The sequence below is a fragment of the Aspergillus affinis genome, assembly GCF_023601865.1.
Source record: "Aspergillus affinis strain CMG 70 chromosome Unknown NODE_119_length_109024_cov_85_548670, whole genome shotgun sequence".
NCBI lineage: Eukaryota > Fungi > Ascomycota > Eurotiomycetes > Eurotiales > Aspergillaceae > Aspergillus > Aspergillus affinis.
Genome location: NW_026515900.1, coordinates 77140 through 96387, shown reverse-complemented (window position 1 = coordinate 96387; position 19248 = coordinate 77140). Strand labels below are relative to the sequence as shown.

Genomic DNA, 19248 nt, shown 5'->3' with positions numbered 1-19248 from the left:
GATTTCTTCATCGATTTGTGAAAATTTAGCGTTGTTATCTGCTGCTATTCTTGGGTCGTCATTTCATGTTCTCTATTGTCAATTCTTTTATTCTTTCATCACTTTTTCTTTTCTTTTTCTTTCCCATGATAATACTTCACAATAACCTGACATGGGGACCATATTTGACCATTGTGTCACCAAATGAAATTATTATTTCCTTGAATTTTTGAAACTTTCATGATGCCACTTTGGAAATTTAACTTCTCTTATTCTCAGATGTAGTTACCATTCCTTTCGCTCTTGTGCTATGTCTGAGCTATAAGTCCGGGTCTGGTGGCATGAGCTGTGGAATCTTATGAAGATATGCGTTGTTTCTCAGTGAAAAGTATTCTTAAACGCAGGAACATACGATCTTTCCACAGTAAGAATTCAAGAATACTTAACGTAAGTTGTGTTGTATGGTTTAATTTCGAAAAACTGACCAACTTGACAAGCCGTTCAAACTGTCCCTCCCACAGTAGCACTAGGAAATCTGATCTAGTATGTAACTCATCCCGAACAGAAGAACCGAAGAACATAAGAGAGAGGGCGAGAGAGAGGGCGAGAGAGAGAGCGAGAGAGAGAGAGAAGATTGCCTAATCAGCCTTGACGCTCTTCTTCTGAGCCTTCCCAGTCGTCCATCCCTTCGATTCCCAATACTTCACACTGTCTTCCATCTTCTGGTAGGCCCAGGAGAAAGAAGGATCTGTTTTTTGTTTGTTCTGGTCAGCCACGTCACCTTACTTAACATCACCGATAGGTTGATAGCTAGATGAATATGTGGAGAGAGAAAACTCACAAAGAAACTGCCTCAAGTCATGCCGATTATCATCCGGCGAATACTGTTCCGCATGATAACTGGGCGTAATAACCGTCTGCTTATGCCGATTAATCGCATAATTATAAAAGAAGTGACGTGTCTTCTCATAGATCTCGCGCGGACTATACTCATTGCCCCAGAGATGAAGCAGCCGCTCGTACATCGACCACGGACCCAGTTTCTGGATCTTGCGCAGACGACCGAAGATGGATAGCTCGGCGTAGGTGACGCCCATGTCGGCTTCGTCGGATTGGACGTATGTCGCTGTGATGGGCTCGAGTTCTGCGGTTGGCGTGGCGGAGAGGAACTCGTGGAGGATGGGGAGTTCGAAGGAGTCGCGGGACCAGGCGATGAACTTTTTGAGGTCGACTTTGGAGATGGAGCCGATTGGGTTTAGCTACGGAAGAGTTAGTTTGTTTGGTGTAATCATGTATGTGGTATGAGGGCGAAGAATTGGAATCAAAGGACATCGGATCAGTTGGTACTCACATCAGCACTGCTGGCGTCATATTTTGTTAGATAACCTCGGAGACTGTGTTCGATGTCAGTTAGCCAGATGCAAACCAGAAATATTCATAAGAGATCCAGGGTGAGATTGAAATCGGGATGATTAAAAATCAGATGTACACACCATTCTAGAAACAATTAGTAAATCGACGCGCCAAAAGACAGAGGATACATACCATCGACATTGGAAGAGGCCAGCACGAGAAGTCCACCACCACCCGGACGTTGACGGACTGTCGGCAGCAAAGAAGCAAACAGATACGAGAGAACCATTCTCAAACGCGCCTGGACGTTCTGCAAAGCCTGATTCTCTGCCCGACTACCGCCGTGGACCTTGAATTTAGGCTGGAAGGTGGTGACGACAGTGAAAAGGTTCGTCAGAGCAGTCACGACGGTGTCGAAATTGAAGTCGACATGGTAGGATCCGATATCCGAAGCTAGACCCTTGGCTCGGTCTCGTGTCTCTTTGCTGGAGTTTTGTGTACCCATGAAGCTGGTGTGGAAAATGCGGCTGGAATAATGTTAGGATATCAAACATGGGAAAAGACTGCAAAACTCGCAGTGCATAATAAACTTACTTGCACACTTCTTGGCTGGTAGTAGGAAGCCAAGTCGAATCGGCGGGCTCGGCACAGAGCCTTCGGACATCTTTAATGACCTGCTCATTCCCCTCTGACACGGCTTTAATGACTTCTCGACACATAGAATGCACAATAGTCGCTGTAGCACAGCTATCGATACCGCCGCTCAGAGGAAGGAAAAAGCCTGCCGCACCGCTTCTCCGCAGGTAATCCCACAGCCAACAAGCCGGTCCAAGAGCAACTTCTTCCTCTGGGGCATGATACCGCGCGGCAAGTGTTTCCGACGGAGCAAGACTAGGCTCAGCTTCATCATCCCGACGAGAAAGTCTGGTGTCCAAGTCAAGGCGGACAAACGGGGACTGTTTGCTGGCTTGCATATTGCGGCTGGAACTCGAACGGTATGTCCGCACCTTTACAATAGATTAATAAATGCCCCAACTTTTGATGGAAATAGGGTTGGTTATACCTCTTCGATATCAACTGTGGCTGTGACAACTTCCACATCATTCAGGGAGAACTGGGAACCCTGAGCGACGATGTTACCATTGACTACAATCATTGCACAACCATCGTAATAAAGCCTATCTCCGTCGCAGCCTTGCTGGTTCGCGTACAGGTAAATGCCGCCGCTCTAAAGGAGTTTAGCACCGACATTGCTAAAGCAACTGGGATATCACAAACCAATTTCGTTGCTTGGGTAATGAGGTTGATCCGAGTGTCCAGCTTTCGAAGCTCGTGGTGGCTTCCTGACGAGTTGGAGATAATTTCAACGCCTGTGTAGAGGATCAGTATAATGCAAAAGAACATCTTGAGGAGAAATACACGAGCATACCAGCAAGACCGTAAGGAATATGAGGGCTAAGAAATTAGTAAGTTGCTTTACCAGAATGTAGTGAAACGTACCCATTAGGAGTGAAGAGTTCCTCGCACGTCTCCACGCCGAAACAAGTATCCCGAGTGCTTATGACCGCATCACCGAAAGGAACCTTATACTGTCCAGTGATCTTCCCGACGATCTGCTCAAGATAGTAATCCTCGATCTCCTGGGGTCGTTGCCAGGGCGTGAAGTGACGGAGCTCTCTGTAGTTACCATCTAGACGTGCAACATCTCTGTCAGCGACCCATGTCTGACCAGTAAATGGAAAGCCGGCAGGGATAAAAGAGAAGGATAGCAACGAACCGTTGGCAAGCCACATCTTTGGGCGAATCAAGCTGATCTTGCGGTTGTAGAAGATGACCCTTGAGTCCCAATTAATACTGTATCCACGCGCAATCACCGTGGATAGACGAGAAAGCCTACCTGCAGTTATACGAGACATTCCTGTGGCGCACAGGCATACCCACCTATAACTTGTCAGCTAATGCACACACAGGTCAATAGGTCGAGACACAAACATCAACCACAATATCCTGGCAGTCGGGGTGATCGATGATGCGGGCAAGCATCTCCCACGAATGAAGGAAGGTGTCTCCCTCGTGGAATCCATCCAGAACGCCATAGCCTATATCCTCGTGAATACCATGAACCACTTTTGGAACCTCGAGATGGTGAAAGTGTACCGGTGATTTCGAGTTCGGGGCCGACTCGAAGAGTAGCACCCGCGGCCTTGGCCTTGCGAATACTCTCGATGATTCGTTCCGTGTTCCCCTCAAAGTCCAGAGCCCATTGGTTGAGGGAACTGAAGTCGCAATTTGTCAGTGTACTGGATGGTCTTGTAGGAGACGAGGCCATGCGATTGGCCAATTGAGGCGCTCACCATGTTGCTAGAGTTACAAGGTGACCCATGTTGACTCGATTCCCGATTCGAATGACCCGACGGTGAATGTAACCCGGAAAAATTATATGAATAGATGCAATGGCCCCTAGTAAAAGGTGGGTTAACGATTGACTCTTATGGCTGCTACGCGAACACCCAGACTCAACATGCAGCTATAAAACGGACGTGATTCCAAGACCACAGGTCCGAGTAGTCAATAGAGGACCCACCTACACACGCAACAACAGCGATATCCCGCACAATCGAGGGCAAAAGAAAGGAATTCTAGAAGAGTGAGCTGTTGACATGGAATGGATGACGATAAGAATTGGAGTCAGTGACGCCCGTCACGTGTGTGGGGAGCTCCCCTCGTGCCCCGCTGCCGTCACAGTATTACGACCATTACCGCATCTACTGTTCCTTTAGCAGGGCTGTCGGGTTTTATATCGGTAACCAAAATACGAAGCATATCGATCACGTGCAACATGTGCTTGTCCTTATCGGACTACCGCAAAAGGAAATCCGTTGGCATCAAATCACTCATCTGGCACTCCCTCTACAAACACTCCCCCGACAGACTTCTGGTCGTCCCATCAGACACAATGGCGGGCCACGCAGCGCAAAGTCTCTTACAAATGCTACGGGCTGCCCGCCAGACCCATCTCCGCTTTATATCAGGGACGTTATCCCACGGGGAATACCCCATCTACGTCATCGGCAACTCCTCCGCCGACTTAGACTCGATGGTCTGCGCCCTGGTGTACTCGTACTTCGCCAATCGCACATCCCGGCGCCATATTCCACTCATCAATCTTCCCACGGTACCGTCGGGTGCGGAGCTCCGTCGCCTACGACCGGAATTCGTCAAAGCGCTCTGGATCTCCACCAACACCGCAGATCAACTGTGGGAAGAAACGCCCGAATCCGCGGGGCCTCTACTCCGCGACCACATCCTCACCGTCGCGGACTTCGAGCAGGATCTAGAACACCAGCACCGTGGATCGAATGACCAGCCGCGCCATCATCGCACAGCCGACGCGGTCCTCGTCGACTGGAACGCTTTACCGATCCGGTCGTCCGCCGACGGTCCGCACGGAACAGGGCGTCTCGACGGTCTACCGTCGGTCGAATTCTCCGTGGTTGGCTGCATCGATCACCATGTCGATGAGGGATTCTTGGGCCCCAACTGCCACCCCCTGGTCATTGAGAAGGCCGGGTCCTGCTCCTCGCTGGTCACGAATACCTTGAATACGATGGGGTTATGGCGAACTCCTTCCCCCACAGACTCGAACGCATCTTCCAAGGAAGAACGACAGCTTGCCCTATTAGCCATGGCTCCTCTCCTCATCGACACGGTCAACATGACCGCCACAGACAAGGTGACCTCGGCTGACACGCTCGCACGGGATTTCCTGCGGCAGACGCTTGCCTCTGCTGATGATAGCAACGGTCCCACCGACCCCAGTGCCTTGGATTTGTACTACGCACAAATCCAAGAAACCAAACAGAACAGTCTGGATCTGCTCACGGTCGACGAGATCCTCGACCGCGACTACAAGCAGTGGACCGAGACGTCGCACCTGCGACCCGATCAGCCCGTGAACATCGGGTTCTGCTCCATGGTGAAGTCGATCCCGTGGATTGTGCGGAAAGCGGGCACCGCAGAAGCGTTCCTGGACTCGCTGCGCGGGTTTGCGGAGCAGCGGGACTTGGATATCGTGGTGGTGATGACGGCGTTTAACGCGTCGGTGCGGGAGGGAGCGTTCATGCGCGAGTTGCTCGTTTGTGCGCGTGATGAGGGAGTCGCGGTTCATGCGCTGCGGGATCTCGAGGCGCGGTCGAGGTCACAGTTGCAGTTGCAGGAATGGGAGGCTCTGGATGGAGCCGATGCGGATAAGACCCAGTCTATCCGGGACGTTTTATCAGGTGACCAGGCCCTCTGGAGACGCATCTGGGTCCAGGGGGATGTGACGAAGAGTCGGAAACAGGTGGCGCCGCTGGTTCGAGAGGCGGTGACTTCTCCGGTTGGAGATAGGCTGTGATATATATGTGGTTTCCATATGAACATTAGGTTATATATTGGAGGAATAAGACAGAATACACGGCGATGATGATAATGATGGGCAGCTCCAAGTTGTGAGTGGGTTTGCCATGTTTATCTTATAGATACACGAGCTAAAGAAGAGAGAGAGAAACACACTGTTAGAGTAGCCTAGGCTTGGGCCTAATCTTCGTTCTAATATTCATGCATCAGTCTATGCGCTCGTTGGTCGTGGCACAAGCATTCAGACATGGCCATAGATCAAAAAGAGATACACATGTCAAAGGAGACAAAAAAAGAAAAAGAAACAAGTACATGATCACAGATTGTACACCCAGTCGCCATAAGCAAGGAGTGTTCTCCAGTAACTCCAACTCGTGTAGCACATTTGCGTCCGTCCATGCCTGCCCTTCACATAAAGTCCGGATAAAAAGAAAAAGAAAAAGACCAAATGAGATATAACATCTGAATGATGCAACTATGCAAAGACCCTAACCCCAGGCTCAGTGATGCAATGCAACCATTAGGCAAGGAAGAATGTGGGAAATAAAAAAACAACCAGCCACTCCAAAATGCACGACGTTGCTTTCGGTTCTCAGATCAAAAGATCATGCGTGCAAGGGGGAAAATGGTTCAAAAAATCAAAAGGAGCAAAAAGGAAAAAAGAAGTAATAAATAGAGCCGTAGTCACTGTATCAAAGGAACATGAATCATTGCGAATATCATGTCGTTTAGAAGCACTCCCATTCGCAGAATACACACCATCGGGCAACACGATCCGCAAGGACGAGTCCTCTCCATACACCGCGCTCCCCAATCTTGATCACCGTTTCCCACACGCTGCCTTCGGCTGCAGCATCAGTGGCGGAGTCTGAACTGCTCGTGGCGCTGACCATGTGGTCGGCTTTGCGGCTCAGTCGCAAGATCTTGCCCGAGGGCGATTGGATCGCCAACTTGGCAGGTTTCTCTCGCCCCGAGTTTGATCGGTTGGACGAAATGGCAGACGTCGAGGCCGAGAACTCGTTTGAGACAGTAGAGACGGAGGAGCCACCCGCAGAACTAGAAACCATACTAAGAGCGCTCGCTGGCCGGGCCAGGATGGACGGGGAGATACGGCCACTCATAGCAGATTCGTTGCCACTAGACGGGACTGGGAGGGAGGATGGATGCTGGCGAACGGCGAAGACAAAGGTGTTGTTGACGGCCAACTTGGAGCATTGCGGCTGCATTATGTACAAATCATGTCGCTGGGCATGCGGAGTCGGATGGCGCAGGACAAATTCATACGGCGGATTGTCGCCACTATGCATAATGGGCAATGACAGGGCCAGTGGATGAGGAATATCGCGATTTGAATGCATCAGCCCCTTCTTGCCCGAATATACCTTCAGTATCCCCTGGCCTTCATCGCCCGGTAGAACCGCTTTCACGGTGATTCGCTTATGGCCATGAATCCAGTCAGGTTGGACCAATGCCCGCTTGCGTACCACCTCGCCACTCTCAAAGAAATCCCCATCCGAGTCGCGGGCGAAAATAGGCGTCTCAACCTCGGCGGCACATTCCACGTCGGGAGGTACGATTAGGCGAATTTGCATGACTTCCAGACCGTCAATTCGGACTAAGCTAGTGTCGTAGTCTGGGAACTGCATATCCATTTTGAAATAGGGCGGGCATGCGGCGGGTAGAGCGAGAAGAACATCCGGCGAGATCGGCGGGCAGATATGTTGCTCCTCAGGGATCAGAGGCACATGGGTGTAGCAGATCTCTAGAGGGCGCGCCAGGAAGTACCATGTTTCGGCTGCGGGCGAGAAGGTTGTAACAAATTGGCTTCTCTGCGGGTTGGTTGGACTGGCGAGGGAACAGTCCATAATGCGCCATTCGCCGTCAACCAGAACCGCGTTCCACCAATGATTTGGTCGAGAGAGGCTGTCAATCTCGTACAGTTCGCCCGGCGTTTTGAGGAATCCTTTGATAGTCTCTGCGTGCAGACCAACGGCGGCACACATCTCTCGTACAAGGAAGGCAACTTCTTGGGGACTTCCTCTTTTCGTCTGGAGGACTCTCTTGAGGTCAATGTCCATTTCCTCTACCGGTTCATCCCACGCGATCTTTTCACTGACCCAGGTGAAGAGGGCCCGAAGTCGCTGCACGTCACTCTTGTAAGGCCGACATACATACCCTTGGGCAAGACTCATCGGATTGGTCATCGGTGGAAGGCTGTTGACAAAACGGGCGCTCTTGTCTACGAGGCTGAGATTGACGGTGCCGAAATCCGTAGGCTCGCTGATCGGTAGCCCGTCGATGCTCTCGTCGCCTTCAGCGCTTTCGTACAATTCTTCCACCGCATAGATCACCGGGTGGTCCATCATCTGACATCGTTCAGCCCGCTCGACCCTCTCGTTTCGGCTGGGAGAGCTAGCTCGATTCACGTCCCGCCGGACTTGCACCCAGTCAATAGCACTACCAAGGCCCATCTCACGGGCCGTGTCTCTGTGTGACTGTGCGGAGCGAATGGGAGATATGGCTCGACCTTTGGTCGGTGAATAGGAGCCGCCATTCTGCCCAACCGCGATGCTGCTTCTGGCATTGGCCGCCCCAGTCTTTGCTGATTCGAAGATTTTCTTGAAAAACCCGTGCTTCTTGGCCTTTGGTGTTGAAAGCCCTCCGAACACTCCAGCAGATTCTTCGGTGACCGTATCGGGGGACGTCCACGGAATCGCCGACGAAGCACCCTGCCGAGAAGTGTTGTGACTGGAGTGGTAGGAGATGCCGGTAAGTGGAGTTTCGGGTCGAGGCGACATGCGCGAGATGTCGCTGAAGCCCCTACCACGAAAAGCGTCAACGGCCGTATTAGGTCGTCCGTTAGCGCCCACATTCCTCCGGGCGTAGCTTCCCGCGCTGGTGGCACTGAACCCGCCGGCGGATGCGCCACTTATCAAGCTTTGGCTTGTTCTTTCGGTGCTGGTCGTCAAGTTGGTGCCATTACTCTGCACCCCACTCGAGGAGTTGGTTGTGCTCGATTTGTTCGTATAGCTTCGGTCAAGGATATCGCCTCTCAGATCTTGCCCTGATCGCCGGCCCGTCGGATACGAGGAGTAATGCGCCGGCACAGAATTGTGCCGTCCATGATAAGGAACGTGTCGCGGGGGTGGTGGAGGAGGCTCCTCGTCCTCGTCTGACAGGTGTATATCCTCCGATCCCCTTCGATTCTGCTCCTGCATCTGTCGAAGCCGACTTTCCATCCTCTGCACGTAATTGTTAAGCTGCGGTGGGCTGTCGAGGAAATGGTCCGTAGGATAGACATTGTTTCGGTGAGGCGGCGCGCTGGGAGGTATATCATCTTTGTCCCCTTCAAAACCTAGAGATGTCATCGAGCGACCCGTTGTTCGTGGGGGCTGGCTTAGGCTCTCATAAGCATCGGGCGACCATGGGTTGTCATAGGACGGTTGCGGGGACGGTGATTGTCCAGGACGCGACAATCCCATATCCTCCAAAGATGTCATCACATCCTCCATGGCGTCTCGAAGCGGGGAGGGGGTATGTCTACGGGAATGCGCTGCCGGAGATGGAGTTCTTGACATTGTCACATAACGATCGTTCATATCATAATGCGCCGGAACGCCCAGCTCCATGGACGGCTGTCGATTGACTGCGACTCGATGCGGGGGCGGAGGCGGCGGGGGCGGTGAATCTTCGCGATCCTGAAGTTCTAAAGGCGAGATTTCACGAGACGAGGGTTGGCGGAAGGGAGCATGGTGATAGCCCGTGGGTACTGAAGGTGGGAGGTAGTTCATTTCTGGGGGTGGCAGGGGAGACGCTGCGCGCGACGGAGGTCTGGAGCGCGCGGAGCTTGGCCCCGGGGGGATAGTAGGTAACGAGAGTTCTATTTCTTGCGGTGGACGAGGGGATACTGCGCGAGATGGCGGTCGCGCTACTGGAACGATCTGACCTGTGGGAGTTGCCGAGGATGGTTCTCGCTGGGGTCGCGACTGTGGGATTAATGGTGACGCTATCCGTGGGGAGGATCCTGATTGTGAAGAAGGCCGAGCCACCGAGCTTCTGTGTTTCACCGCGGTTGCCGGAGTGCGCAGAGGCTTGACTTTCCGCGAAAGGCTCCCATCTCGGGGCGGAGTCTGGGGAATCGAGCTTGTTACCGGCGATATCGAGGAGCCGTTTCGGGACAGCTCCCCAGAAGGCGCAATCGCTTCCTTATGAGCTTGAAATGGCCTTCTAAACACGGTCTTCTGTTTCTTCGGTGCGGAGGTCGGATTTGTGATCGGAGACTGAGCCTTTGGGCCCATCGGACTCTCCGTGCGACTGACCGGGACGAAGTTCTCGCTCAGCACTTCGACGAAATTGGATGGAAACAGTCCCATCATGCGCCGATCGCGTCGCAGTCGACCCATCCACCACTGACCGTCGCCCGCGTTCAAACATTCTATCAGATCGCCCTCTACAAAACCCAGATCTCGCTTGGTTTCTCCGCCCCAGGAGTACACGGCTCGGCACCAGCAAGGGAACCGGGTGGGCAGTTGAGGTGCGCCCGGGGCCATCACGGCGAGAGATGTGCGATAATGAGTGTCGACACCGACTGGAATTTGATCAAGAGCGGCTGGGGAGCCAGTGGGAACGAATTGGTGGACACGAGTCCTTCCAGGCGTGTCGCGTTAGCAAAGTGGGGATGCGAAGCTTCCCCGAGGCGGAGTGTCGGAGGAAGGTACTCAGGAAGTCAATAAGGGCATGGTAGGACAGAAAGGAAATAAATAAAAGAGGAATGGGCGGAGAGGGAAAAAAAGAAGGGGAAATAAAATTGAGAGAAGAAAAAAAAGAAAAAGAGGGAACCACCTGCGTATGGCAACGTGCGCAACGACAGGGGGGCAGGGAAACGAGGGAAGGGAAGAGAGAGAGAGAGGGAGGGAGAGAGTCAGAGTGAGAGCGACAGGTGAAAGTGACCTAACGGTGAGGCCCGATCTGTTTTGGTGTTTACGTGGGCGCCCCTTTGGGTTTAGCGGGGGGCAGGTTGTCTTATCGATAAGCTTATTAACCATCAACGCCCAAGTCGTTATCGCCCGTGACGTTCCTTCCTTTCCCTCTGTCGTGTCTCTTGTCTGGTCTTTCTCTGCTCGCTGTTGTCTCTGGACTTCGGCTCGATCTTATTCCCTTGGATTCAGAACTAAGTTTTGCAGAAATGCTTCTAGTAGGCTGCTGCACTGACTATGCATAAGGCATGCTCCCTGTCATAAAGCGACTCCCCAGCCACCCCAGCCTGACCCATGGTTGTTCCATCTGCTACCCGCACAGCTTGCTTCCATGGGTGGCCTTTCCATGGGTTTCCAATCATATCCAGTTGTCACAAGAGGGTGAAGAGTCATCCTGAAACAATTGTCGGAAGAAGCAGTCTTTGTCCTGGCCGTGAATTTGGATTCCTATCTCACCTTTTCTATTTCAAAGCCTCGATTGGACCGAACATCGTCGAAAATAGCTCTGAAACACGGACCATTTTCAATCCCCCGTCGACTTGATACATCCAGCACAGCACTCGGAGTTTACCCCAGATTCCTATTCGAGACAGGTCAAATCGTGTGTTTTCTTTATATATCCCTGATTGTACAACCGTGCACAGGTGCCAAAACTCAACAGACTCTCTTAGGACGCATGCAAACGCACAATCCTCCTGGAGTCCTCCCTTGGGCTAAATTGAGTTTGGTCATTGCGTAGGAAAGCTGCACCATTTGGTTTCCGCCCAAAGTTTATACTTCGCGTAGTGCAATTTACCATAGCAACATTCCGATCCCTTGCTTCAACGACTCCATGAGCTGACGCCACCTAAATGCCATTCGTCTGCTCTATTTATACGATTCAGAGCAGGGATATTTCGGAAGACCACCAAGCAAGGATCGACGGTGGACGGGTTACTCAACCGATCGCATTCTTGCCCATCAATCGAGCACCGGGGACGTGGACGCGGTATCATGTGACTTTGTATAACAAAGGCCATTTAGAAGTGCGTCCCTTGCTTGACTATCAATAACCTAAGACCGTGGTATCTTTGGCTTTATTCACACTGACATCGCTTTCATAGAGGCAAATGACGAATGAGCTTTCAGTAGAAGTGTTCGCTGTCCTTTCTTCCAGAGAAACATTCCTTCTTTCTTTTAGCACCTCGAAACCATGTTGATCCCCGACTCTACATATGTCAGCTCCCGTGGGACATTCAGAAAGACATGTCCCATGTAGATCCTTAACGGCTTATAGCGGCAAGAACAAGAACAGGAATGCTCATCCTTGCTGTATAATCTGGACTATTTAGACCAGGGATATGCCAAGTGGGGCGACGATCAGGCGATGTCGGTGCCTTACAAGGCTTTTTCATAGTACTCCGTAGTAATTACTGAGTGCCCAGCGCCCAGTGATCTCCGAAACACGTCGTATGATGACTCTCCGGTGGGCCTGCAGAATTGAAAACGTACTCCGTACGGAGTAGATACAAATGGCTCGACCACGAAACCTTCATAGTCATGAGGGTAACAAGCGTAAAGTCTTAAAAACGAGGCTACCCTACGTGTCGCAAATTGTCGAGCTCACCGGGACACAGGCGCTAACTCGGAAAATTCCAGACTTTGTAATCAACGAACAGAGACCTGAATGAAAACGGCGCTCAGGAATCATATCAGATCCCTTAGGTATTGCATGTAGGCTACTTAAAGACGCCCGATTTCATAAAAAGACTAAAACTAGGCATATTTGGACTCTACATGACGATTTCGCATAGGAAGATCCAAAAGAAAAAGAAAGGGACAAATAAGGGAATAAAAACGCCCTGATAATGCAAGCAACGCATATCGCCTGAGTAGAAATGAACAAAACAGTTAAAAAAAAAGTACAAAAAAAGATAGAAACACAAAGGCCCGAGATAACAATCTTCTGCGCTGAAGTGCTCAGACGGGCCTTTCAGAGCTGAACCTCAAATTACTGGCCCGTGAAAAAGTCGAGTAATTGTTGTTGACTCCAGGGCTCGTAGGGCGGCTACCGGCAGCCAACTTGGGACTTCGGGGCTGCGTGCTGGTGGATCGAGTCGATGGGCGGTTTTTGCGGATTTCTCGAAGTTCTTCTTCTTTGCGGCGCAGTAGGTCGTCGCGATTTAACAAGGTGGCCTCTAGCTCGGCGATGCGAGATAGATGCCGCTCTGCATCACTCTTCTGGTTGAGCTCTTTCAGTCGAGTGACGTCGCCAGCCACCTTTCGTCTCAATTCTTCATTCTCCTCCCGGAGTTGACGACTCTCGTTTCCGGCTTGGGCGGCCACGCTGGATGCATTTTGATACTGCTCGCGCGTGTATTCCGTTTGCTTGCTTTCTTGTTCGGCCTTCCGCTGCAAGGCAGCGTTTTCCTGGGTCAGACGACGGACTTTTTCCCGTTCGGACTCCAGCTCTGCCAGGTTACCGCCGCCAGCCTTTATCTCTTCTCGGGCCTTTTCCAGATCGTGCCTTAGCTGAGTACGCTCATCTTTCAGTTTTACAAGCTCTCCTTTCTGCTTTTCGACTCTTTGCTCAGCAGCAAGTTTGGCTTCGAATAGTTGATCGCGCTCCTTTCGGGTCTTGCGAGCATCCCGGGTCTGGCTTTCATAGCGGTGCTGGAGCTTTGCATGAGCCTGTTCTTCCGCCCGAAGGCGAGATTTCACCGCATCTAATGATGCTTGAAGGTTTTGACGTTCCGCTGCATTCGAGGTTCTCATTTGCAGGAGATTCTTCTCTAATGCTTGAATGTCACGATCCAGCGTCTGACTGGGAAATTTTGAGGATTCGGTGAGCTGAGTTGCGTCTTGTGATGTATCTGCTCTAAGTCTTTTGGAGGCTTGCTCCTCATTCTCTTCCACCTACTCACCAGGTTAGCAGTGTGCTCAACAGGTTGATAAAAACATAAACAGAGCAGCATGACTTACAAATGCACGTTTCTGACTCGTAGCAGGCGCAATTGACGCGCTCGCAGCATCGGTTTTACCTTGGCTCCCTACTGGAAGTGATACCAGTTGCTCTGGGTTCACAATGTGTAAGGGTTCAACCTGGGGCAATGACCAATGGGAGTTGAAGTTATCTGACAGGAGACAAGGGATAATCTCCTCTACATCCTCGCGTACCCCAAGCGCGTCGTCCTGAAGGTCGCCCACCAGATCACGAAGATGTACGGTATACTGGATGACCAATCGTAGCTGCTGGATTTGATCAAGGCTAGGGAAACACAGCTCAACATGCTCACTCGAGTTTGCAACAATGAGCCGGATCACGGGCAGCAGCTGTCCATTTCGCGCGAATGTGGTGCGCATATGCTCCACCGACGGGCTTTTTGCGTTGAAAGAGGAGTCCAGCGAGATGATTGCAGAGGGCCTTTTGTAGGTTTCCATAATCCCATCACTGCTAAGGGACTGAATCCCGAAACTTAAGGAGTCTTTGACCATGGAGACTTCGAGGTTGGTCCCGGGCCCCATCTCTTCGCGGGGCCGCGTGTAGGTAAGACCTTTTCCTATCAGATAGCTTTCGACAACCGTTTGGGTCTTCTCGCCATGCACGAAGATCACCAAGTGGATGTCACGGCTACTCGCAAGCTGTACGAAGTAGCCCAAGAGCAGAAATTTGGCGCTGGAGTACTCTGCCCATGCAGCTTCCTTCGTCATATCTGACCCTGTCTCCTTGATGTGAACACTTATGTTCAGATCGGGGTGCGTTGCAACGTTGCTCAAATGTTTGAGCACATCATGTACCTTCAGTTTAAGGCGTCCCACCTGGGCAAGTTTTAGAATACTGACGTAGCATGATGGTTTTATGAATCAAGGTTTTATCTTACCTCGTTCTCGGCAGCCTCATCCTGGGAGCTCGAAACCTTGAGGAACTCGCTAATACTTTGCGAATCACTAGCTAAGACTCGCTCATAGTCATCCTTGACTCGGGAGTCCATGGGGAGTGTTACTGCAAATTCTGATGGCCCAAGATGAACCGACCCCGGGAGTATCTCTTCCATGTGATCGACTGTAAGTGCGCTTGGCTGGATGGTTTGCACATCATGTTGCGGAGGTACTTCTAGTCCAGGTTCTTCCACGGACGGTGCAGGGACAGCTGAGGTGGCTTCTGTTTGCGTGTGGCCATCATGCTCTTTATCCACCCTGACACTCAGAGGCGCAGCCGTTTCCGGCATAGGAGCAGCAGTCGAAGGTTCAATATCCCCTGCAGAGGATGGTGTAGCGCTCGCATCGTTACCTTGGAAGACTGGAGTACTGAGACTGGCAGTGAGCTGAGCATAAGCATTCTTCATCTTTTCTCTTGGTGTGCTATCAACTTCGCTAAACCTGTCCATGGTGTCGGTTAACTGGACGTCCTTTTCGCCATCCATGGCTTCAACAGCGACTTCAGTTGTCGAAATGATTTGCAATATATGTTGAGACTCTTGGCTTAGTATTCTGTTGTCGGGATAGTCTGGTATTGAATTCGCAGATTTAAAATTGGTACTACCGCCTGCGGATGAGGTTAGTAAAATTTATGACAGATAGCAGTGTAGGTTGAACAACCTGTTGAAGACAGATCACCGGAGTGGTGAACTTGTGAGACTAAGGTGCTGACGACGGACCGGTAGCTGATTGTCCTAATGGAGCGCTGTGAGCGAGAGCCTTTTGAATCGGCGTGAATTTGCGACCACTGGCTCTCAGGAATGGTTGACGGACTAGAAGGAGTCTCAGCTATTTCATCCACTTCCTGAGTGTGGTTGGCTGGAAACGTAGTAGAGTTGGGTCTTCCGGAATCCCTGGTCGGCTCGGAAGCTAGTGCTCTGCCCGATTTCGGTACTTGACAGTCAATAACAGGCGAAACTTCTCTGGGACTTTTCGTAGTGTTCGGGGTAGTGCAGGTATTTGGGATTTCCTCGGGAAGTTGATACTCTGCAGGAATAGCAAATTTCGGCGTTAACCCAAAAACGTCCGATATAGGTGGAGATGGCGAATTCGGTCCTTGCCGGTCAATAACAGGCGAAACTTCTCTGAGACTTTTTGGTGTGTTCAGGGTAGGGCAGGTATCTGGGATTTCTTCAGGGAGTTGATACTCTGCAGGAATGGCAAGCTTGGACGTGTATCCAAATACGTCAGATGGAGGTGGAGATGGCGAGGTCAATTCAAAGTAGGCTGCCGAGTCAATGCTTCCAATTCTAGCTGGCTCTGGCGATTGCTCTGGCGATTGCTCTGACGATTGCTCTATGAAAGATCTGTCTGAGATCTGACTGGCAACCTCAACCTGCGGCGTTTCAAATACGGTATCAACTGGAATAAATAGGGGAGAGTCCTCGCGTTTTGGATCTTGCCCTTCCCGGTCACAACTTTGGGGTTGTGGGGAGGAAGATTCAATCTGTTCTACTTCAATAGAGCGACTTGGCTCGAGGGAGACTTGTTTCTTCTTGTCCTCCCAAGTTTGAATAGCAAGATCGCTGGCGTTCTCCTTGGGTTCCTGTTTAACGGATCCCCGATTAGTTGCGATCCAAGTCAAAAAGGCTTACCCAAGATCAATGCACGGCAAGCGAGCAGAGAACGCAACTCACCCAAGTCGGCGACCAATTCCCTTCCCAGTCAATAAGATACTGTGACTCTGTCTCGTCAAGAATACAATTGATGTACCATTCGTCCTCGTCTAGATTGGAACTTGGATTGTTATCGTCGTTTTCGTCCCCACTAGAGATGACAATAATATCCTGCTTTGTTTCTGGTCTTCCGTGTTGATCGGTGGAGTTTATAATTACAGGAGAAGAAGACTTGCGCTTGCGCCACATTATGCGCGAGCAGAGGGCATCGGCGAAGTGGAGTCCATGGCGAGGGCGAAAGATCAAAATAACAAAGATACAGTAAATAGTGAGGGGGGGAGTGTTATAAGTGGGGCCCGTATGTGTCTCGCCAACAAAGGACCGATGTAGCGGGGAGTTGTGGAAAAATGATGTGAGGAAGAGACAATACGTAGAAAGTATGAGGGTAGAGGGAATGAATGGAATGGAATGAATAATGAACTCGGACGACGGGGAGCACCGCGGATGATCGCCAGCACGTGATGCCTTATCGCCCAATTCCGCTTATCAATGACGGCCACTCCTTTGTCACTGCAACGGTGCTTGAATAGCTTCACCTCACCTATCACTGGATGTTCTTGCCATATTCATGGATCTGTGTATTAGGACGAGGCTCTGAGAGTATGACTCTATCATAAACTGCGGACCCAACATATTCCACTGTGAATATTTGATCATAGCTGATTCCCCAGTCAGGACTCGAGCGTTGGCATGGCGACCTGGACCCAAATCGCCATCGCGCGGCAGAGGACGGCGCAAAGGTCAAAAGACAACTATAATCTCCTAAATAAGGACATCTCCGGCTATATAAAAATAACATTCAGATTTCATCTCTCTAGGTTCTATTCTAAACCCGACCATCTATATATGCTCAATCATCATGCTCTCTGCAAGACGAAGAGGGCCTCAGCCATCAAATCTATCTGGCGTCTAATTCATAACTTCGTCAAGGATTGCTCCTGGCTCTGTTTCCATTGTTCAAAATCATAGCCAAGCTTCTCAAGGCTTGTAATGTGTTTCCTTGCCTCACCCTTTGCAATGAACTCTCTTCGGATCTCAGGAAACAACTGGCGCAGCCATTTCTCTTTCTCTCCCCAATGGTTAGCTACTTTCCCATTGCCGTCATTAGAAAGACCAGGGCGAGGTAATGCCTGGGCCGCCCATTCATAGAGGAAATTCATGTAGTTTGCGTCGAGCGGGAAGTGCAGGAGATGAAACGAGGTCCCATTACCCTTCTGTGCAGCGGTGGACTCCTCCCAGTCTTTCATGTCGGTAAGGGATGGGAGTGCCAGTCGGCCAGACCAGACTCGTGCGTAAACAGCAGCTTGGTTCTCGGATAATGGAAACGGTATGACCCTCTGTGGCAGCGCTGGCAGAACTAGGGTGGGGTCGTATGCGTAGAATAAATGCTGGTACGTATTCAACGTTCTGCGACCATCCGTAATAAGCGGAGGGTTAAGGGTTGACAGGAACGGGAACGAGTAGAGATAGCCAGTGCAGAAGACGATCGCATCGATTTCAGACTCGATCCGACCATCAGCGAAACGGACTGCCCTTGTATACTGAGTTGCCGGCAGGAACTCCACTATCTCGGGATAATATTCCTTGTCTGTGGCAGTGGAGGGTGCAAGATACGACTCCGACCTTTGCGAAACCAGGGTTTTCCCTTTGCTCACTGCACTGATCTGGCTACCGATGTCGATCCCTGATGCGGAACCCCCTACGATAATGACTTTCTTGTCTCGAAAGTCATCCGGTGAGTCGAAGAACTTGGAGTGAGAAATAACACCTGGATATTTCTCGTTCCAATCCTTGATGCCAGTGATATCGGGCGTGTAAGGGACGTCGTAATGTCCGCTGGCGACGACGACGGCATCGTAATCGTGCTTAGTGCTAACTCCCGTCCGCAGGTCCTTAGTAGAGAGAGTCCAGGCGCTCGCTTCTGAACCATTCCCCCTCACATCTTCGACCTGGGTTTCGAACCGTATATAGTTTCGCACCTCCTCTGCGTACTCATCCAAGTATTTCTTCACCGTAGTATGCTGAGGTAGCAATTGGCTGTCGGCCGGGAACGGCTTATCCCCGAAGCCCATTAGTTCCTTGGGGATGTTGGTCTCCAAAGTGCTATAGATAGGCGATACAAAGACTGGCTCTAATTTCCCTTTAGGCCAGATCGGTTTCTCCAAGGGTTCGTTCGGATCAAGCTGGGGTACAGGCGTCGACAGGCCTTGTTTCAAGGCACCGGGGCAATAGTTCCAGACCCCAGCGGCGGCGCTCCGTTTCTCAAATACATCGATCGTGTCAAAGAATTTCTCGGCCAGAAGGTACCTGGGGCGTGGTCAGCCAAAAAACCGGTAAAAGCTTCCTGGCAGAAACCTTGGGTTCATACTTGACGGCCGCCAGGCCCGACGGGCCAGCTCCGATAACCGCAATTCGACGGATCTGCTTTGAAACCGTCATGGCTTGATCACAGGTATAGACACCCAGGAGTCAATTGAGGGTAGATTTCCCTCTAGTTGACGAGAGGGGAATGTATGAACAAGGAGGAAGGGGGAGAGAAATCCGGCGTCGAACATGGCGGCGGTTATTTGACTTTAACGGTGTTGCCACCCCGCAATGAGATGTCGTGCTTTGGAGATCGCGACAACCCATCATTGGATCCCAGCAGCAGCGATACCAATCCTAGGATTCCTCCGATCCGCCCACCGGAAAGTGTAAATGAAGTCTATCGCAGTGAAGGTTCCTGGACAAAGCATCAATACGTCGCAGATTCCCAGTATTACGAAGATTACCGCCTGAATGCGGGGAGAATCGCGGCAGATAGAGGTCCCCGTACAATACCGACAATACTAATACTGGCCCCGTGACGCAAGCCCGAGCTTCCCTCTTCTTTTTCCCTCGTACCTTGACTTAACAGATTCAAGTCAGCC

The 19248-nt window shown here is 51.1% G+C and overlaps 5 protein-coding genes across 5 annotated transcripts; 1 reads left to right on the top strand and 4 right to left on the bottom strand.

Annotated features, from left to right (window-relative positions):
* Positions 1–617: 617 nt before the first annotated feature.
* Positions 618–3715, bottom strand: KD926_000921 (glutamine-dependent NAD(+) synthetase; the record flags this gene model as incomplete). Its single annotated transcript, XM_053104751.1, has 13 exons — positions 618–727; positions 821–1238; positions 1366–1373; positions 1525–1859; positions 1927–2339; positions 2396–2560; positions 2611–2702; positions 2762–2787; positions 2833–3168; positions 3230–3273; positions 3325–3431; positions 3490–3608; positions 3687–3715. The coding sequence occupies 13 exons, from the start codon at positions 3713–3715 to the stop codon at positions 618–620; spliced, it is 2202 nt and encodes a 733-aa protein (XP_052952035.1).
* A 456-nt stretch (positions 3716–4171) lies between these two features.
* KD926_000920 (putative exopolyphosphatase) lies at positions 4172–5728 on the top strand (the record flags this gene model as incomplete). The annotated part of the gene is made up of 1 exon (XM_053104750.1): positions 4172–5728. One exon carries the CDS (start codon positions 4172–4174, stop codon positions 5726–5728), a length of 1557 nt encoding a protein of 518 aa, XP_052952034.1.
* Positions 5729–6458: 730 nt separating this feature from the next.
* Positions 6459–10280, bottom strand: KD926_000919 (putative SH3 domain protein (Cyk3); the record flags this gene model as incomplete). The annotated part of the gene is made up of 1 exon (XM_053104749.1): positions 6459–10280. One exon carries the CDS (start codon positions 10278–10280, stop codon positions 6459–6461), a length of 3822 nt encoding a protein of 1273 aa, XP_052952033.1.
* Positions 10281–12665: 2385 nt separating this feature from the next.
* KD926_000918 (uncharacterized protein) lies at positions 12666–16528 on the bottom strand (the record flags this gene model as incomplete). Its single annotated transcript, XM_053104748.1, has 5 exons — positions 12666–13601; positions 13668–14504; positions 14567–15231; positions 15285–16209; positions 16301–16528. The coding sequence occupies 5 exons, from the start codon at positions 16526–16528 to the stop codon at positions 12666–12668; spliced, it is 3591 nt and encodes a 1196-aa protein (XP_052952032.1).
* Positions 16529–17253: 725 nt separating this feature from the next.
* Positions 17254–18778, bottom strand: KD926_000917 (putative flavin dependent monooxygenase; the record flags this gene model as incomplete). The annotated part of the gene is made up of 2 exons (XM_053104747.1): positions 17254–18646; positions 18708–18778. The coding sequence occupies 2 exons, from the start codon at positions 18776–18778 to the stop codon at positions 17254–17256; spliced, it is 1464 nt and encodes a 487-aa protein (XP_052952031.1).
* Between the last annotated feature and the right edge of the window lie 470 nt (positions 18779–19248).